Here is a 21495-nt window from a genome sequence, read left to right on the forward strand (position 1 = left end):
AAAACTGTGAATATTAGAAAATCTTTTGAGATTTGTTGCTTAAATGTGTGCGTGTGTATTGGTGCTTAGGTTGATATATGAGCACTCTATGACGATTTGATGGTACGGGGAAGAGAACTCCGTTGTTATGGGACACAGGGTTTTGTTCTTTATAACGTTTTGGTCCCTTTTTCTTTGACGATTTCTTAGTTTCTATATGGCTGGGGGGACCTGGAGGATACCAAACCTTTTCTGTTCCACACGCCTCCAAAGATCGCATTTGTGTGGAGTGTGGATGCATCGCTGACTTGCCTGGATCTACATGTACAAGTGTCCTTGTTGGTTCCGATGCTTTTCTTCTGTATTTGAACTGGAACACAGGGAGTTGGTGGTGCTAACTTAATAGAACACAGTTGTCGCTCCTTTGCTACAAACTGATCCGCCACTGAATGAAGAGTTTCTTTCAGTTCACAAATTTCTGTGTCCATTCTTCTGATTTTCTTATGCAGAGCTTTGTTCTTCGTAAGCGCGTCTGTGAGTTTGTCTTCCAAGTCCTCAATGTATACTTTCTTTCTTCTCCTCTCGTCCTCATTCTTTTTCTACGCAGCTGACTGTTTACTTTCTAAGGATATAAGATGTTCTTGCTGGCTATCAGTTGTTTTCTTTAGAGTCCGCACTTTATTTGTTAATGTCGAGTTCTTATGTTTTTGGTCAGCGGAAGACGTTGTGGACAGGGAATTTATTGTGAGTGCAATGTTGTAAAAGGGTAATTCCATGGCGTACATGCGTTGAGTCTTAAATTCATTCCAGGGTATTTGGTCGCGTTCCTTCTTGTGGACGGACTTCTTTTTCACAACATGAATAGCTAATTTGTTTTTGTCAGAGTTCCTAGTACATTGTTTAGAAAGATGGTCGAGTTGATGACATGTAAAGCACTGTCGATTCATTGCCTTGCATCTAATAAGCTAATAAGATGTCCCTTGTAGAATATTTCTCCACAGCGCTAGCACATTGAATCTGACATTTTAACGCAAATCTGGGGATATTAACTGCTTTGGTGAGTCTTGGAATCGAGATCTAGAATCTGCACAGATATATAATGCAATACCCCAGGTATACTCCATCAATCAACACAAGTGAACTTGTGATGAAAATTTATTTTAATAAAGGTCAAGGAATAAAAGTGAAAGTATTTTGAAAAATAAATCACATAAGGTCACATATAACAAAGACAACTTCAATTCACACAACCACACACACACACACATATACACACACACACACACACACACACACACACACACACACACACACACACAGAGAGAGAGAGAGAGAGAGAGAGAGAGAGAGAGAGAGAGTTTCCCTTTTGCTCACTTCTTCCGAAAAAGTTTATAACATAAGAAAACAATTTCAGGTAGTCTGCATTCCTTTAAATTACATCATATTAAAAACAATCTCCTTATGATAACTGACAATTAAATTTGAAATCAAGAATTTCAGATGAAACTTTTTATTATTTTCATAACAAAATCCTTGAAGACGCTCATCTAAGAACTAAAAATTGATTCCGTCTGAATCAATTGTTTAACAGGTGATAATCAATTCAATTGCAAACAGTTCTGTAGCATCAAATTTTTTAGATAAGTATTACGTCAGTTTACAAGCCAGAAATAAATATTTTAGCTGTTATTTTTCAGATAAAATGAAATAAAAACATGAGATATAAACATTTCCTTTGAATGCCAGATGTATTACCTATTTTCTTAAAGCTCTGTATAATATCAACAGATGTTTCTATCACATAAAGATACAATGTACCACCGCTTTAATTAAATTCAGATTATTCTCACTGAGAGAACTTTTTAATTTGAAATTAGTTTACAGAAGCAGAAAACTTTTGATTGCTTTTTTTGTATTCTTAAACCAAGATTACCTTTCAAGGACACTTTTGCTCAAATACGTAACTATTTGATAAATGCAATATATAGAGATAACGAATAGAATTCAAGCTCAAAAGTCCATTAAACAATACAAACTTTGGATCAGAGCAATCATGGACCTCTAAAACATCAGAGGTGGGATCAGAAGCCATGGAGGAGTGAGCATTCCCTGCCGACCGGTCACACCCGCCGTGTGCTCCTTGTCATGATCAGTCAATAACTGAAAAATCCGTCTACAATTCAGTGTGTAAATAATGGCCTAACAATTAGTATGAAAAACGTCAGTCAGCATTTGACTTAATGATAAATTGTATTTGCTGACAAGGTCTTTGTATCGACTACAGAACTTACGAAATGACGACTTTAACGAGACTGCTGATATTCTTGTTTCATCAACTTGTTTGTCAATAACTTACCTCGTTTTAGAAATAGTTTATACGTAGAGCATGCTCTTGCGTATCTTTTTGATATCAACTTCAGGGTACCTGTGTGTACAATCAGAATATTTTTTAACAAAACAATTTTGCAAATGACCAATGACAAAGTAAGTAAATTTACGAGTTCCATTTTTATTGCATCATACAGTTTTGCATGCAAAAAATGTCAGAGAATTTGAGGCCTATTGGGGCCTGAAATTAATATTTCTTTTTTTTAACATGTAGAACTGTATATAAGGCATATATTTTATTAAATTGGCTGAGCACACTAATTTATTCAATGTAATGTATCTCTTTTGAAATACGATTTCATCCTTGGCAGACTGAGAGGTTCTAAATCATTAAAATTTAACTAATCCCGATCAAAGCTAATATAAAATCAAAAATAAAATCATTGTCCATCTGAAGCAGTTGACACCGGGAATCAATTTGCTTTTTAAGCTCAAGTAACTTGTAAGTCTAATTTTCTTATGAAATTGTTTCACATAATTACTTTATGCAATTCCCTTTGGGATTAGTTTAATTTCGACCGAGATGAATTTGAAAACAAACATTTGCCTTTAATTTGACACTTCAGGTAATAAAGATTGCCTTACCAGTTAGGTTTGTTCTCTTAGTGACTTGTTTCTTGGCAATTTTATCCATACTTGTAGAATTAAAGAATATTAACATGATATCATCTTTTCTGAAAAGAAAAATACAAATCAAAAAATTCGGAGAAAATAATCCAGAGCTTATATCAGTCTTCCAATGCTGATATCGTATATATCAAAAGAGTTAAAGATAAGTTAAAGAATGTTTTAGTATGTTGAGCTCCCTAAAACGTTATTCTTTAAATTTCATTTGATGATTTACCTAAGTCAGATACTATAGCAAAATATAAAATTTAAGATGTAGGCTTGATTGAAAACTGCCAGGTATGTTTGGAATCAGCTACCTTGTAGAAGGTAGTACATGTATTTTTAGTGCTAGATCAGTATGAAATGAATATAACAAATTGTCGAAATCGTTTAAAAGAATTTATTTCATGTTAAAAAAATGAATCACTAATAAAGAATTAAATCTTATGCCATTTTTTTTTAAAATTAAACAGGCTATAAATCTTTGTTATGTCGAATTAAATTTGAATTGAATTTCATAATTTATAATAGTTTCAAATTGTGCAATTCGTTGTCAAGCAATTATGAAGTCTGTTGTAACGAATTTTTATCTTGTATTTAATAATTAATTACAGATTTCTTTAATACAAATTAAACAATTTATAAATTCTTTCAACAGAAGGTATTACGTGATTTTAAATTTATTAAATGTTATATCAAATAGAAGAGAATGTAATGCATTACAGGGAATAAAATTCGCTTAAAATTCAGTTTAAAAATGTTATGAAGAATTACAATTTGTTATATCGAATATGTTTACTTTGAGTTTATAAGATCTGTAATCTGTTACCACAAATTTGGAAATAAATGTTATAATAGATTTAATGTATACCTGAAAGAAAGTGACGAATTTGAAATTATGAATTCTGACAAACCTTTGTTCAAATTGATAGAACACATTCTAGAATCTGTTGAATATACGAGGGTTGTCCCAAAAAGTCGTAGACAATGTTTATAAATTTGTAAACATTCAATCAATAATAACTAAATTTTGCATAGCCATAATGTATTCAACGTTCCTTAAAATAGTGAATTCTGAAATAAATATTTTTCATAGTAATAATATTATGACGATTTATAGGAAGGCCGATATGGTCTGTCTGCGCACGAACAAAATTCGGAATAATAAACATATGTAATTATTCCAATTGCATTTGTTTCTCTGGTAATATGTAGAATATAAACCTCAAATCTATATCAGTGAAACCAGAAACAAAATCTCAGTAAAATGTTAAATTTTCACGTAAATGGCATCAGAGACAGAGGATTGGTGTCTTAATTTTATTTTGAAAGTGTTGTTGGAATGGAGTTTTCTGCAAATGACGTCGACAAACACGTTTGCGACGCACGAAAATGTAATAAAATTGTTTTAAATGTGGTTTGTCCACTTCAGAGACGGAAAAAAAGATATAGAAGTGACAATACACACTAGAACGTTATAGTAGAGTTTGTTTCTAAATGACATAAAGGTGCGGTCACACGATGCGATTTTTCATTCGATTTTCATTCGATTTTGACAAGAAATGAACAGGTACTTGTTTTTTTTTTAGTTTGAAGTAGTTCTGATTATTGTAATAAACCTATAAAAAGCATCGTTATGAAAATATGTTTCCCCTTCATTCAGTTTAACATTACGTCATTTGCCCCATTATGACGTTGATGTTGACGTAATCTACAGGTTATGTCTGAAGAAAACATACCGCATGTAAAGAACTTGTCCGAAGTATCTGATGTTTTCCAGGATTTTTAAACTAGACTAGTGAAGGAAAATATATGCATTCTTTTTTCATTTCGGCATAAAAATATTTTTAAAGAGAACCTGCACTACACTTTCGCTTACAAGAAAGGTAAAATAGCTACGTCGCAAAAGTTAAAATTGTTCCGTTGACCAGCAGTTGACGAAACAATATTATTGAAAACATTTGAAATATCGCCTTTTTATTTTCACAAATTACTGTAAGTGAAATACTTACAGACCACTGATTACTATGTGTATATTTAAAATGCGTGACTGGGTACACTGTAAATCAAATTCACCAGACGCTCCAATAATTAAGTTAATCAAAATTTTAATAAAGGTAACAAAGGTAACTTTTGGTAGGTAAGTAAAGAATGTTACCTTCCTAAAAAATAATAATAAAATAAATAAAAATTAGACTTAAAAACTTCCCTGATGATATGTAAACTAATCATTAACATTTGTTTTTAGAAAAAAACAACTAGCCTCTCTTTCTTAGAGAAATAATTTAAAAGAGACGTACTTCCTGTCAAACCATCGGACGATGTTGAATGTACTGAAGGCAGTCTTACGCAGGGATTGTCATGGGTAATTAGCTTGTAGTATAAACAGGTTTGTTAAAAAGACCACCGCTTACGAACACCTGTTCATTTTGTTAAATTTTTTTGGTTTTCATTTTTTTTTGTTGATTTATTTTTAAGAAATATATTTTTGCGAATAGAATGCACGCGCAAATTTGCTAAAAATTTATCTACAGCAAAAATTTCCAGATTTACGGAAATAATTTATACATTCATTATAGATGACAAAAAATAACTACCATTCATTCATGGAAAGTCGATTGAAAATCGGACGCCATCCGATTTCCAATCGACTTTCAGATTTAGCTTTCGACTTTCGACTTGGGTGGTCACACGGTACGCTTTTAGTCGAAAGCAAATCGAATGGAAAAATCGGATTGAAAATCGAATGAAAAATCGCATCGTGTGACCGCACCTTAAGAGATTCAAATACAGTTTTCAATTCCGTACCGAAAATAGTTAGGCCTATAAGAAGTATAGTAGTGTTTGAATCTGATAAAAAAAAATGAACTGTGGTGAAATTTATTGAGTCCCTCAGTCAAGAATGCTTTGTCAATTTAATAAATCAATGAGATGCTTAAGAGACGAGTGTTAAGCACACGGGGCAGTACTTAAAAATGATCATGGCGTTAAGAGACGTAAATTACGTTTGCTTACGTGCGCCGATGTACACTTACATGCTTTCTTCATTTCTACATTATTTTCTTATTACATGTGTTATTATGATAAAACTTGAAACTAATAATCATAGAATGTTGCTTTTTACTATGACAAGAAAGGAAATTTAATTTAGCAAAGAAAAAACGAATTTTTGGGACAACTCTCGTAATTCAACAAATTTGAATCACCAGATAATTCGGTGTGGCATTAAAGACTTGATTTTGGAAAACAAGTTTCTATTTATTAATCCCTCACTATGAACAGAACTAGCTGGTACTGTGAAAGCATACATTTGGAAAATGTTATAAAATCATGTAGTTCGGATTGGAATGCTGAAATTTATTCCTTTTACCGTGAAATGTTGCAGAAAGATTTTTAATTAAAACACTTCGCTTTTGAAAGGTTACGTTTACTGTGACTTAATTCCCATGTTTTACATCTTTTTAAAGCCAAATTAAAAAAAAATCTAAGTATTTACATTACAGACTTCATAAGTATTGTGTATGATTAAAAGCATACATTGTAAAACAGGTTAAGGTTTGATTGGTAAATCGGAAGCATGACTTATGTAATTGTCCCTCAAAAATCAGCATACATAATTTACATGATTTTAAAACCCACTAGTATTACTGGATCTTCTGATAAATGTACGAACAACCAATCACAATTTCAGATTTTAGCAGAAACATATTTTATGAATGTTATGAGAATTGTATAATTGCCAATTGCCGAATGCTATATAATAAAAGAGGTTTAGCTTAGGGTAATGAATAAAATATATCTTCACTTGAAAGAGAGGCGTTTACCACAGTGATGGGAGCTTTACAGTTACTATGTTTCATATTTGTCATGCACATGAACGAAACCATTGGCCATTTATCTCAAAACAAAACCCTGCAAGAAAGTGGCAGTCGTATGTTCCCTACTATCGTTTCAGGCAAAGTGTCCAACGTGTTACGGGATATTCTGAACCAGGAAACGTTGAATCGCTTTTCTATGGTAGAGAAACTACAAAGTTTGGAAACAAAATTGAATCACTTGAACGAGACTTTACAAGTAATCAGTGCAAATAATGATCGACTTGCATCGACAGGAGAAATGTTGAAGAATTTGTCAGCTTCTCTAGATAAAACTTTTGAAACCACTTGAGGATCTCAGTAAATCAAGTTTGCAATGGTCAGGGATTTCTAGAGAGATGAATAGTAAGTAAGCAACTAAAAATATATAAAGCATAAATTTTGAGTTAAAAAGTGTGATATAGAGAAGTTAATATGAGGCCCATGGGCCACAACGCTCACCTGAGTAACTTTGGCCTGCTGTTCTTCACCAGATTTTCCCAATTTTATTACTTTTTGTTGCCTCACCCTACTCCCGGGGGTCATGATTTGAACAATTTAGAATGTACCACTTCATCAGAAAAGCTTCTACATAAGTTTTAGCTTTTTTGGCCAAGTAGTTCTTGAGGAGATTTTTTGAAAATTTATCCTACATATTTCAAAGTAAAACGTTGATTCACCATTGTGGCCCCATCCTCCCCCGGGTGTCATGATTTGAACAATTTAGAATTTACACTGCTTAAGAATGCTTCCACTTAAGTTTCAGCTTTTCTGGCCCAGTGGTTGTCAAGAAGATTTTTGAAGATTTTCCAATATATTTCAATGTAAGCCTTTGATTCCCTATTTTGACTCTACTCTACCTCCGGGGTTCATAATTTGAACAATTCAGAATCTGCACTAACCCAGGATGTTTACACGCAAGTCTCAGCTTTTCTGGCCTAGTGGTTCTTGAGGAGATTTCTAATGATCCCACCCTGTTTTTGTCTTTTCTTGATTATTTCCCCTTGCAAGGGGGCGTGGTCCTTCATTTTAACAATTTCACCTCCCTTTCACCCAAGGATGTTTTGTACCAACTTTGGCTAAATTTGGCCCAGTGGTTCTTGAGAAGAAGCTGAAAATGTGAAAAGTTCACAGACGGACAGACGGACGGATGATGGACAACAGGTGATCAGAAAAGATTTCTTGAGTTTTCAGCACTGGTGACCTAAAAAAAGGGTTGATTCTAAAAATAAAGTCACAGGATTGTTGCTAGATACTTGTGTAACCAAATGTTTTTTGTTTTATGAGGTTCTTCATCATTGAAATAATAAAAAAATAGAAACAAAAACAAATTATCGAATTGAGAGTGAGTTACAAATAAAAATATTAAAGTTTACGTCACCATTAGAAATCAAAATACAAATAGGTCATGAAGAATCACATATGTACAATCAAATTTAATAAAATTGTCTTAACTGCATATCCCCAAGCTATAGCAGACTCACATCCAGTCTCTCAAAACAGTAGGGATATCAAAAACATTCATTAGCTCGAAGAATGTTGATCTATGAATTAACATACGTTTAAGGTACTCAATGTATAACGCAGGAATATTAATTTTGATTCATTCAAAAACTAGTTAAATATGTATTGCTAGATAATGATGAAAGTAAAATGAAACAAATTCACATGACTGATAACATTAAAAACCGGCCATTTTGCACCTTAAACGTTTTTGAAGAGTTATCTGCCCTTGAGGAAAAGAAGAAAATTTTAATTATGTTAAAATAGCTATTTCATATTTTAATAAAGAGAAGTTTCTGCATATTTTTACCAAAAGATTTTTATGAAATTCAAGCTACTTTTTACAAAATCGTAATAAAATACGTGCTGCCCATGGAATCAGGACAACTCGCCCCCAAGACAAGTTGCCTCAACACTATTAAAGACGGCTCGCCCCCAATTTAGGACAACTCACCCCACTCAAGACAGCTCGCCCTATTATAGAGACAACTCGCCCCCAATATTTTTTCTTGTGAATTGTAAGGGGAAAAAAATAACTTATTCAATTATGTATATTTTATATGCAAATTTAAATTATTATCAATATTTACGATTGTAATAGCCAGGCTATTTATTTTTTTTTTTATGCATTTACATCATATTTTTGTATAAAAACACAATGTATGCATAAAAGATTTATCATAATATCCATGCTTTCTTTATTTCTATTCTTATGAAATAGAGTGAATAAATGCATTTTGATTTATCGTATTTTTTAAATTTATATTTATAAAGGAGCACATTGCCTTAAAGGGTTTTTATCACGTTTCAAAATTTTTTGATATGACAAAGTTTACATGCTATTAAAATCATATATTTAAAAATCATATATTTAAAAATCTTTGCTAGAAAATTAATATTTTTGATGTTTCAGCGATTCAAAGTTTGAATTTCTCAATATGCATATTTTGATCGCCGATGTTACGCGCCATTGCTCTGACGTCATAGGTGTCAATCCTGGTCAAGCGAAGTACTTATTGTGTATACAAAAGGGCTCATTTGTTGTGTCTTTTAAACCTGTTAGAAAATAATTAAGATAATTGAATAATTGACAACTTGTAAGGTATAATTTATGGCTTCATAGTGCACAAAAAAGGTTTTAGGTAGAATTTTTCCCCACATTTCCTGGACTTGGTCGAGAGATAAAAGGGGGGCCTTTCTCTGCAAATGCGATGGTGTTTATCTCCATTCAGAACAATCGTTTGTGCCCGATCGATCACGATTTTATTCTTCTGTTCTATAAAATGTTTTAAGGAAAGATACTTTTCAAAAAAAATAATAAATGACAAACACGCATTTTTTAAGTCACACAGAATTTAGTAGGAATGTTGTGAACTTCGTAATGGCGTACGCGCCATTGAAGAAGTGTCATTTCTAGTACATGATATGCACTGTTAGAACAGATAGAAGATATACAGGATTTATTTATTTATAATTAATCAAAATAATAATGAAGAGGAATTTAAAATTCCCATATTAATAAATGTTTACGAAGTTAAACTTTAGTAATTCGTTCTATTTAGTTGAAGTCCCGAGTTGTCAACGGCTTCGTCTTCGGTGACCTCTCTCCAATTGTTGGCATATTTTCGGGTTATTTCTCTCTGCTAGACGTTCATACCTAAAAGATTGACCGTCCATAACCAAAGGAATATAGTCTATGTCAAAATTTCAACCGGCCATACTGTGTATTCTATTTATTTAGCGTAAAAATCTATTCAATATATTTTTTTCTTACGATAAGCTTTACGAGTTCTATTGACCATTGACACCTATGACGTTTCAGTACCACGTGACCCCTATCTAATTAGTGGAGATTTTTACTTCGAGGACCCTATATTACGGGCGTTTTATCGTCTAATTACGGCCGTTTTCTACATTATTTCATAATTAAACGATAACAAAATGTTTCAAGAATATAAAAGTGTTTCATTTTTAAGAAATTTAGATACGTGATAAAAACCCTTTAAGTGTTAAAACATCTTAATTATTTAATGACGAAATTAACGTTTAACTTGACGGCTTTAAGAAACTTATGATAATGATTATTACAATTTAAATGAAAACATCAGACAAAAATTTTAATGACACCCCCGAGCTAACAAATAATTTTGACACTTCAAAGTGACGACTAATTAGAACATGCAAGCTCCGAAAATTACGTATATTTAGTTGTTTAAAAAAAATTGGCGTGCCGTATCCAAGCTCCGAAGCAGGTTCAACGTGATGAAGAATTAAAGCATGCAAGCTCTGAAAATTACATATGTTTAGTTTTATTTGTGATGAAAATGTAAACAAATGTGTGAATTTAGTAAAGATGTATCAAAAAAGTGCCAGTACCGACAATAGATATTAGTGTTTAAATTATTTGTGTTGTGTTTTATTTTCAATAAAATTTCGAAATTTTATTTTCAGTTGTTTGTTTTATCTTTCTAGGAACATTTTTAAATTCAAAATATCTATATAATATATTTAATATTTGTTGGTTTCTTAAACTGGGGTCGAGTTGTCTTAAATGGGGGCGAGCTGTCCTGAATTGGGGGCGAGTTGTCCTGAATAAGAGGCGAGTTGTCTTGGGGGCGACCTGTCTTGGGGGCGAGTTGTCCAGGATTCCTACACATAGACTTGGTGCAATTGGTAAAATTGGTGCAACTGATCGGATAATAATTAAAAATTTGTAATTTCCCATGGTGGAGTACTTTTATTTTATGACACCTTCAAAATGCTACCATGATTAAAAATATCGGACCATTGATTTATTAAGTACAAAATATGATCGTTATAAATTGAATACCTAAAATACTCAGGCTTCTTTTTATTCAAATGATAGTGAAATATATGTATATCTGAAATATAAACCTAGTATGTTATATCACTCAGACTGTACAGAGAATAGTGATTGCTGGGACATTTTACGGAAATATCCGAGTCTACAGGGAGCAGATGGAGTTTATCCATTAACTATAGCCTCCAAGACAAAGTTTGTGTACTGTGACATGACAACAGAAGGGGGCGGTTGGACGGTAAGATAAAAATGTCACATGTTTTACAAAGACTAAATCGTATTTCTTTAGAGCTGCAAAAAGATTTCATTTTCAAACGCGTTCACCGGATTGTTAGTGAATTTTGAAATAATTATAACCTGCAAAACATTTCCTGTACTGTGACAAGGTTAGGGTAACTCAAACCCTAACCCTGAATATGATAACAGAAGGGGGAGGGTGGACGGTAAGATAAACCAGTCATGTGATTTACAAGGATAAGGAAAAGTTAGTTCTTTAAATTGTAGAGATCTCCATGTTTTTCCATTGTATTTATTAAGATTACACATATCTTTTTATTCAACCTACGTCACGTCAAATCAAATCTAAGACACAACCATCTTAAATGTTTTAGACCATACAAAGAAGACAGGACGGGACTACAGACTTTTATCGGACGTGGTCAGAATATAAACAAGGATTTGGGGATCCTTCTAAAAACTACTGGATTGGTAAGATTAGTTTATGTAACATTTAAATTAATATATTTTACGGTGTGACGGTTGGGGCGAGCGCAATTGTACCATCAAAAACCTATACACAGCTTACACTTGTAACGTTGATGGATCTTCAAACGTCGGAATTTACGGAGATAGCCGAACGTCTGGTTGAAAAAGAATACAGTTCTTGTGCAAAATTGAATGAAATACGTTGTGGAGTAAATGCAATTGTTTTTTGTTTCTTTTAAGCTCTCTGCAAAGAAATAAAAGTAAAAGTATCTCTTGGAAAGGAACAATTATCCTTGGTCTTTTGTGTGTTTTATAATAATTTCTAATGGAACCCTGGCAGCGAAGGAATTCTGGGAAGGTTGCACAAGAAAATATGCCTGACGTATGTACAGATTTCATTCCGAATTTCCTCTGTTCTTACACGTTAGTCTATTGAGTTCGCTTCGCGAGCAGCTTTATCTCTTTAAATGTGTGGGTAAAATGCCATATAATCATATATACGCGGGTTGCCCGGTAAAATCGTGGACAAGTTGTTTATAGTGAAAAATAATCGGCACTGCGGTAAAACATTTTCACTATTCTTAAGTACATTTTTCATCAATATACATAGCAAATTTAATTTCAAATAGATATATGCTCAAATAAATAAAATATGAGATTTTATGATTTGTTCGGTATCACTTTACGACGCACGGGTGATAACGTCAAAGGTCTAAGCAGCGTCACGTTTCCTTTTTGCTTAAAAAAATTGGATAAACCCCACTAAAATTTGGAAATTTCTCTGAGGCACATATACTAATTGATTGATTAATTACTGCTTAACACCGAGTAAGCAATGTCTCAGCCATACTTCGGCGGAATGCACCTAGAGTTCACCTTTATTCCTCCATAAACAGTCCAGTTATGGACAGTACTCTCACTATTATTTAAGTACTGAAATAGGCATTCTTATATCGACGATGTGCAGTGATACATGTAACGTCTTTTGCTTTTGACAGTAGCTATTTTGTCTGTATGTCTTGTTCTACCCGGGGACTCCAAAAGCCGCTTAGAAAACTCTCATTTCACTTGTATACTCAAGATCTATTGATATTTCAAAAATATTTTTTCCTTATGTAATCATTTAAAGTCTTAAAGTCGTCGTTAGTTTTTAATCACACTGAACTGCTCATCAAACGTCTCCATTTTTCGCGTGTTGTGTATACCACTTTCCCATTTTTAATGCTCAGGAAACTGCCAGAATTAATTAAATGTCTTGAAATGAAGACATAATAAATTATGAGTTTTAAATGCGACTATTTTCACCCCAACCCTATCTATTTCATACTTTCATTTTTAAATAATACTCGCGTATTCTCTAATGAAACCCTTATTTTTTTGATTTTGTGCCGTAGGACCATACCCTCTCACATCAAACAAGCCACACAACGGCCCAGTCTTGTATTCCACCATATTTCAAGTTAAAGACTACACCTTGTATTTCCTACAAATATGCATCTAAACTTTTTAATTACAAAAAACACTTTACAGGGCATGGATATCGAATATCTGAAACATAATCCTCAATCGTGTTCATGTTCTTCTTCACCCTATAACTATAGTTCTGCTGGACACGTTATTACTGGTGACGTAAATATAGTTAATAATGAGGACCTTAGATCACTAGTTTTAAAAGGTCCTAAATATAGAGAACCCCGATCCTTCAACTGGCGTCGGAATTTCATAAATATTAAGGATTCTGTAGAGGATTACGCCAGGCGATGGGCCAGACATGGAAAAGAAGACCTTGACACTTTGTTAGAATGGATTAAATGTATCAGATGTATGTTAAAATCGCGCATTAAAAAATTGAGGGGCAATATGAGAACCATCTATCCTTCTGTATTCAATAATGCAGAAGTGAAAAAAGTATTAGATAGATTACACGATCAGTACGTACTGGTCCTGCTGACAAAGCAGGTAACAACATTGTCTTTGTTTGCAAGGCTCATTATATTAAATGTATTTCAGAGGAACTTGGATTTAATTCTACAAGTGGTAATCTAACTTATACTCATAGTTCCCTTTCTAAGGAAGAAATTCTTCAAAATCATATGTCAGTTTTGAATATTTTTAATATTGCAAACAACCAAAATGAATTTGAATTACCATATCTATATTGGATTCCGAAACTTCATAAAAATCCTTACAAACAACGATACATAGCGGGTTCCAGTAAATGTTCAACCAAGCCTCTTTCTTTACTCCTCACTAAGATATTAACAGTAGTGAAGGAGAAACTTCAAGAGTACTGTGCAACAATATATTCAAGAAGTGGTGTAAATCAGATGTGGATACTTAAAAATTCCAAGGAACTTTTGGAAAATTTGAAATCACAAGAATTTACCAAAATCAACAGCTTAAAAACTTACGACTTTTCAACACTTTATACAACCATTCCCCACGATAAATTGACGTCCAGACTTTTTGACATCATAGACAGTTGCATAAAAAATGGAACTCGTAAATATACTTACCTTGTCATTGGTTATTTGCAAAATTATTTTGTTAAAAAACATTGTGATTGTGCACACAAGCTAAGTACACTGAAGTTGATATTAAAAAGGTGCTTGAGTTTCTTATTGACAATATCTATGTGGTTTTTGGAGATCAGGTCTTCCAACAATCTGTTGGAATTCCTATGGGTTCTAATTGCGCCCCCTTATTAGCAGACCAATTTTTGTATTAATATGAAGCAGAATTTATTCAAAAACTTCTACATGAGAGGAAGAAAGCACCACTTGCTGTGGCCTTCAACACGACATTTCGTTATATCATCGACGTATTATCAATAAACAATAGTTACTTTCATTCATATGTCGACTCGATGTATCCCAGTGAGCTTGAAAAAAAGGATACCACAGATTCTGACACATCTGTTTCATATTTAGATATTTTACTAGAAAAAGACGTAAATAGTAACCTAACAAAAAAGCTTTATGATAAACGTGATGACTTCAACTTTTCAATCGTCAACTTCCCTTACTTATGTAGCAATACCCTTATCACCTGCATATTGGGTTTTACGTCTCTCAGTTGATTTGATACACAAGGGCGTGCTCTATGTTTGAACAATTTCTAAAACGAGGCAAACAATTGACAAATTTATGAAACAAGGATATCAACAGTCTCGTTTGAAGTCATCATTTCGCATGTTTTACGGTCGATACAATGACCTTGTCAGCATATACAAGCTGTCATTAAGTCAAATCCTCCATGGCACCTGATCCCACCTCTGATGTTTGGAGGTCCGTGTTTGCTCTGCTCCTATTTTGTATTGTATAATGGACTTTTGAGCTTGAATACTGTTCGTTATCTCCATATATTTCATGCTGACTGATATTTTTTCATAATAATTGTTAGACAATTATTTACACACTGAATTGTCTACGGATTTTCCCGTTTTTCTTCCCGATCATGACAAGGAGCACACGGCTGGTATGACCGGTCGGCAGGGGATGCTCACTCCTCCATGGCACCCGATCCCACCTCTAAATTTTGAGGTCCGTGTTTGCTCTGCTCCAAATTTGTATCATTTCATTGGACTTTTGAGATTGAATACTGTTCGTTATCTTCATATCTGATCTGATACAGTTTACTTTCATAAATGCAACAAGAGCACAATCTAATTAAAATCGGACTTCTTAGATCCGCTCCGTGTACGTTTGGCGCAGAGTATACGGCTCGGATCTAAGAAGTCTAATTTTAATTAGATTACATTAATTCGGAATAAATTCTATAGTAACATGGAATTACATTGAAGTGCTTGATAAAGATGCCATTATTTATTAAATGTTTATATTCAGCATAAAAAAGTTTCTTTTTTCATTTATGCAAAAACACTGCATTTAGAATTAATTTACGAAATTAACTTGTTTGAAACATGCAATTACAGTGAAGTGTTGAATGTAGATGTCATACTTTATATAAAACTCAAATGAAACATTTTATTACGGTACTGAAAGCAAAATGTAATTTAAATAAATTAATTTATAATGCATTTCATTTATTGTGAAGAATCATTTTCCACAATGCATATATATTGCAAAAAATTACATTGAATTAGCGTTAAATAACCCTTACTTTTTTGACCTTGAAAAATAAGGTGCTCATTACGCTTTGTTTCAAATTTAAATTTTCCTCACTTTTTCAACGTTGAAGTATAGTTGCTCAACGTTAAAACTTTAATTCCACCTACTTTCAACGTTGAAACGACGTCGCGTGCCTGATGGGTAAGTACGAGGATGTCCGATATAAGGTGAACTCACCCTACATGTGATTGGTATTTGACCATTGTTCCATCAATATTTTAAAATGAATGACTTTAAAATTGCTCCATCAAATTCAAAAATTTCAATTGTTATGAATCAGTTCACGTTCCGTGTTGTAATGAAATTGAAATGAAATATATGGAGATAACGAACAGTATTCAAGCTCAAAAGACTATTAATCAATACAAAATAGGAGCAGAGCAAACACGGACCTCCAAACATCAGAGGTGGGATCAGGTGCCATGGAGGAGTGATCATCTCCTGCCGACCGGTCACACCCGCCGTGTGCTCCTTGTCATGATCGGGAAATAACGGAAAAATCCGTCGACAATTCAGTGTGTAAATAATGGCCTAACAATTAGTGTGAAAAACGTCAGTCAGCATTTGACTCAATGATATCAATGGTAAATTGTATTTGCTGACAAGGTCATTGTATCGACCATAGAACTTACGAAATGATGACTTTAAACGAGACAGCTGATATTCTTGTTTCATCAACTTATTTGTCAATAATTTACCTCGTTTTAGAAATTGTACATACGTAGAGCATGCTCTTGCGTATCGAATCAACTGAGAGATATATACCCCGTATGCAGGTGATGAAGGTATATTGCTGCATAAGTAAGGGAAGTTGACGATTGAAAAGTTAAAGTCATCACGTTTATCATAAAGCTTGGTTGTTGGATTTCCATTAACGTCTTTTTCAAGTAAAATATCCAAATATGAAACAGATGTGTCAGACTCTGTGGTATCTTTTGTCTCAAGTTCACAAGGATATATCGAATCGACATAAGAATGGAAATAGCCATTGTTAATTGACAATACGTCGTCGATATATCTAAATGTCGAGTTGAAGGCCACAGCAAGTGTTTTCTTCTTTTCACGTACAAGATTTTGGACAAATTCTGCTTCATATGAATACAAAAAAAGGTCTGCTAATAACGGGGCGCAAATGGTACCCATGGGAATTCCAATAGATTGTTGGAAGACCTGGTCTCCAAAAACCACATAGATATTGTCAATCAGAAACTCAAGCATCTTTTTAATGTCAACTTCAGAGTACTTGTGTGAACAATCAAAATGTTTTTAACAAACTAATTTTGCAAATGACCAATGACAAGGTAAGTATATTTACGAGTTCCATTTTTATTGAAAAAGCAGCTGTCAATGATATCAAAAAGCCTGGACTTTAATTTATCGTGGGGAACGGTTGTGTACTAAGTTGAAAAGTCGTAAGTTTTTAAGCTGTTGATTTTGGTAAAATCTTGTGATTTCAAATTTTCCAAAAGTTCCTTGGAATTTTTAAGTATCCACATCTGATTTACACCACTTCTCGAATATATTGTTGCACAGTACTCTTGAAGTTTCTCCTTCACCACTGTTAATATCTTAGTGAGGAGTAAAGATAGAGGCTTGGTTGAACATTTACTGGAACCCGCTATGTATCTTTGTTTGTAAGGAAACAATATAAGCTTCATTTTTAAAACGAACTATTTAATTTCAGAATTCTTTTTTAGATATAGGATTTCCCTTTTAAACTCATTCATACATCTCTAAATGCTCTTGAAATTCACACAATAAATTATCTTTCTATTTCCTTTTTTTCTTTTATTGTAACGATATGAAAACAATTGCTCAAAAAGAGACTCCAAATCTTAGAAGTTGTGTTTTCAAATCTGACGCAGCCTTCTTTAAATCTTGCTAGCTCAGGAATTTGAAACACTTAAACTGTTGTTAAACTGATATAAAGCCTGAATCAACATTTTATCCATATTGTCGTTGATAAACTGTTGATAAACAAGTTTTACAATTTAAGTCTTTTAATAATATGAACACTCTGTTCTGTCTATGAACAACAAAGTCCACCTATAAAGCATGCGCATATCTAAAGCGGGGTTGGGTTGAGGAGTCTCTACAACCCTTGTGTTTATTATGAGTTATTGAATTTATGTAAATTAATTTTTTTTAAAAAACAAATGACCTTGAACAAGTTATTTACGTTATTTATTTTTTTTTTGGCCAGTCAAAAAATATTTGAGTGGGTGTGGACCTTCCCCCATTCCTGGAAAAAACATCCTGGATCCACCAATATCTAGTCTTTTCGTACCTTAACAAATATAATTATTCTCTGCTTTGGGTTTGGGGGGTTAGGGTGTGGTCGGGAGAGATATCATGAATAAAACTTTTTTATCGATAGAATAGAACAGAATTAAGGAAATGTCACTTCTTTGAAAGTACGTATTCCCCTTAACTAGAGTGTTCCAAGGAATGCATGTGTCGCCTGCTTTATAGCATCATTAAATATTATAAACATCATAGGGTGATCAACTATTTATTTGCTACTACAATGTAACATCAATATTATAGCAGAGAAAGAAAATCCAGAAATAGTAAATCCGAAAGAATAGCACTTATCATATAAAATCTGACTATCAAATAGAAATATGATTCCCCAACCCTCAAAGCTTAAAAGAATAATGATATTGAAATAATGAAAAAATAATTTATTTTTTTTCATTTAATAAGTAGGCCTACGTGTTTAATCCAATTATCCTCAAAAAGAGATTTCAGTCTTTCTTCAGTCTACAACGATCCTTTTAGTATACCGAATCAGATGCATTTTCAGGTTATTTAAATTAAAATATTTGAATGCTAATTATCAAAACACTACCGTTCAAAATTAAAAACTCAAGTTTAATCAACCGTCCATAGTATTATTGCAAAGTAGGTCAAAGGTCAAGGTAAAGTGGAGGTAACGCTGGTGTTTTCTATGACGATTTATGGCAAACAATGCACATGGTTAATAGTATAGACTTAACTCTTAAATATCAAAGGTGTGCTGTATATCAGCACAAAGAACTATTTTGAAAAAGTACGTCAAAAGTCAAGTTCAGCTGGGCAAGTTCAGTAACTATAGTATTTTACACAAACCAAAGTGTCGAGGAAAATACCAAGTACATACCTCTTACAGATCTCAAGATATAGGGTGTGACAGAGGGACAGACAGACAGACAGACGGACGCCGGGTAATGTAATCCCCAAGTGTCGCTCTGTTCTGCAGGTGACGTATAAAGCATAAAAATGTTTTGGAGATTTTTTTTTTCGAATGAAAGGTTTTCCCACACGATAAACAAAAGACTTTTTGAATTGAATAATACTGTAAAATCACTTATTTTTCGAGGGTTTAAATTTTCTGAGTTTGATGAAAACGTATTGATTCGTGATTGAAGAAGTGATAAAACAAGATACTGGGGTTTGAAATTTTAACATTTTGAGAAAAACACTAATTTGTTGGTGTCTTCAAACCAGGAAAACAGGGATAATTAACCTCACGAAAATTACTGATCCATAATGTTTTTTGTCTAAGCAAGAGATATATGAATAGATTTTAAAATGAAATTCTTTGTCATGATTAGAGAAGTACTGGAATACTATTACCTACATGAAAGCATTCCTTTCAACAAGTTAATTCGGAATTTGATTGCGGCATAATATTTCTTGCCTCTGATACAAACTACTAAATAGTTAAGAACAAATATGTGCAACGGAATATAATTTGTTGATATTGTACCTGTATTAAATATAGAAGTGTTCCATGTAAGAAAAATTTTTCAAATTTTACAATTTAAAAAGATGAGATCTTTCGATGACTAAAATCTTTTTTTTTCAAATTTAATTAAATTTATATTAATTTTACATAATCAGATAAAACGGCTACACTTAACAATTAAATATAAGAGTGTGCTGATGTATTTTTTTTTAAAAAAAAGGAAATGATGCAATCTACGAGTTGACAAGAAACAAGGACCAGGAACTCCGGGTTGAGCTACAAAGATTTAATGGTGACAAAGCATACGCTAAGTACTCCACATTTTATGTTGGGGACGAAGGCAGTAAATACATACTCACTGTGTCGGGGTATTCAGGAACGGCAGGTATAGGCCTTTATATGATTTTACACACCTCACTGTTCCATGATGTTAAAGGTATCTGATCACAATTGCCGAGTTAAGGTTTCAATGATAGGAAACATACACTAAAACATTTTTAATATGTATGTTTTATATGCTTATCATTATTAAAAATTAAATAAAAATTAATTGACAAATCTAAACCTAAGATTATATCAAGCCTTTAGGATTATTTTGTATATTTGAAATTAAAGGAAACGCGATATTGCCTAAAAACACAGTAAATGATTAACAATTTCATTACAGAAGTAGGCTTTTTATACATATTTTATTTGTACTTTCCAAATATTTTGATTCGAATCGTATTCATAAATATATATGAAAAGTACGTAATAAATATAATTTCTATATTTAAACATTTGTATGTATAAATTAAATAATGAATGTTTTATTACCTAGGATAACGTTAATATAGATATACAGTACACGACAGTCTAATTCATGATGTTTTTTTTACTGTGATATTAATTGTTCTTGATAAGCAATGAATTTTAATGTTATCAATACCCTTTAACAGGTGATAGTATGGCTGATAACAATGGTATGAAATTTAGCACCAAAAATCAGGACAATGACCAGTATGGTAGTGGTGCCTGTGCTACCTCATATCACGGAGCCTGGTGGTACAACACCTGTACCCTCTCAAACCTTAACGGAGAATATATATATTCTGCTGTGTCTCGCCATAGTCGCCCGACTTGGTATAAATGGAAAGATAGATGGGAAGCATTAAAACAGTCTTTAATGATGATAAGGCACAGTTAACTAGAATTAATATGTGTTAATTCTTGCCATGTAATGATTTTAATATGATTTTTTTTACTTGTATCACAAAGAAATAGTGTTTAACATTTTACATCATTAAATTATCTCCGTATAAATTTATACTCTTTATCTTGTAATGGATAGCTACATTTCTGATCCTTATAATTATTATTTAGAACTACATTTGTGACAGTAGTATGTTTTCTATACATAGAACCAATTAGATATTCCTTGTTGTAAATAAATGTTTCAAATACAAGCAGGCATTATGAATTCATGTATAGACAACAAACATTAATGCTTATAAAAAGTAACATTGAGCAGAACCAGATACAAACACGTGTTCTATTTTTACTTTCGTTGTTTAGCATATAAAATCAGGAAATGAAATACATGTACCAAAATACCAGTTCCTAGTTATAATCGTTGCGTTTGACGCAATAAATGTCACTCTCTGTGTGAAGTACATTACATGATGTATTCTGCAAAGTAAATTACATACGCGTGGAAGGCTAGAATTACGTAAACTGAAAATGAGTTAAAGGTAGTTTTGCAGTTGATGAATAAGATTTTCAATTGTTAACTTTTGA

The 21495-nt window shown here is 32.8% G+C and overlaps 1 protein-coding gene across 1 annotated transcript in view; it reads left to right on the top strand.

Moving 5' to 3' along the window:
• Positions 1 to 20947, top strand: part of LOC133185217 (angiopoietin-1-like) — an 85662-nt gene extending 64715 nt beyond the window's left edge. The window contains exon 8 of the mRNA XM_061320314.1: positions 20658 to 20947. Coding sequence (XP_061176298.1) covers positions 20658 to 20905 — 248 coding nt within the window. The 3' untranslated portion in view covers positions 20906 to 20947. The remainder of the gene's footprint in view (positions 1 to 20657) is intronic.
• The last annotated feature ends 548 nt before the right edge of the window (positions 20948 to 21495 follow it).

This window comes from Saccostrea echinata, unplaced genomic scaffold (genome assembly GCF_033153115.1).
Source record: "Saccostrea echinata isolate AGI-Se365-2 ecotype Australia unplaced genomic scaffold, CSIRO_AGI_Sech_v1 ptg000012l, whole genome shotgun sequence".
In the NCBI taxonomy this organism is placed as follows: domain Eukaryota; kingdom Metazoa; phylum Mollusca; class Bivalvia; order Ostreida; family Ostreidae; genus Saccostrea; species Saccostrea echinata.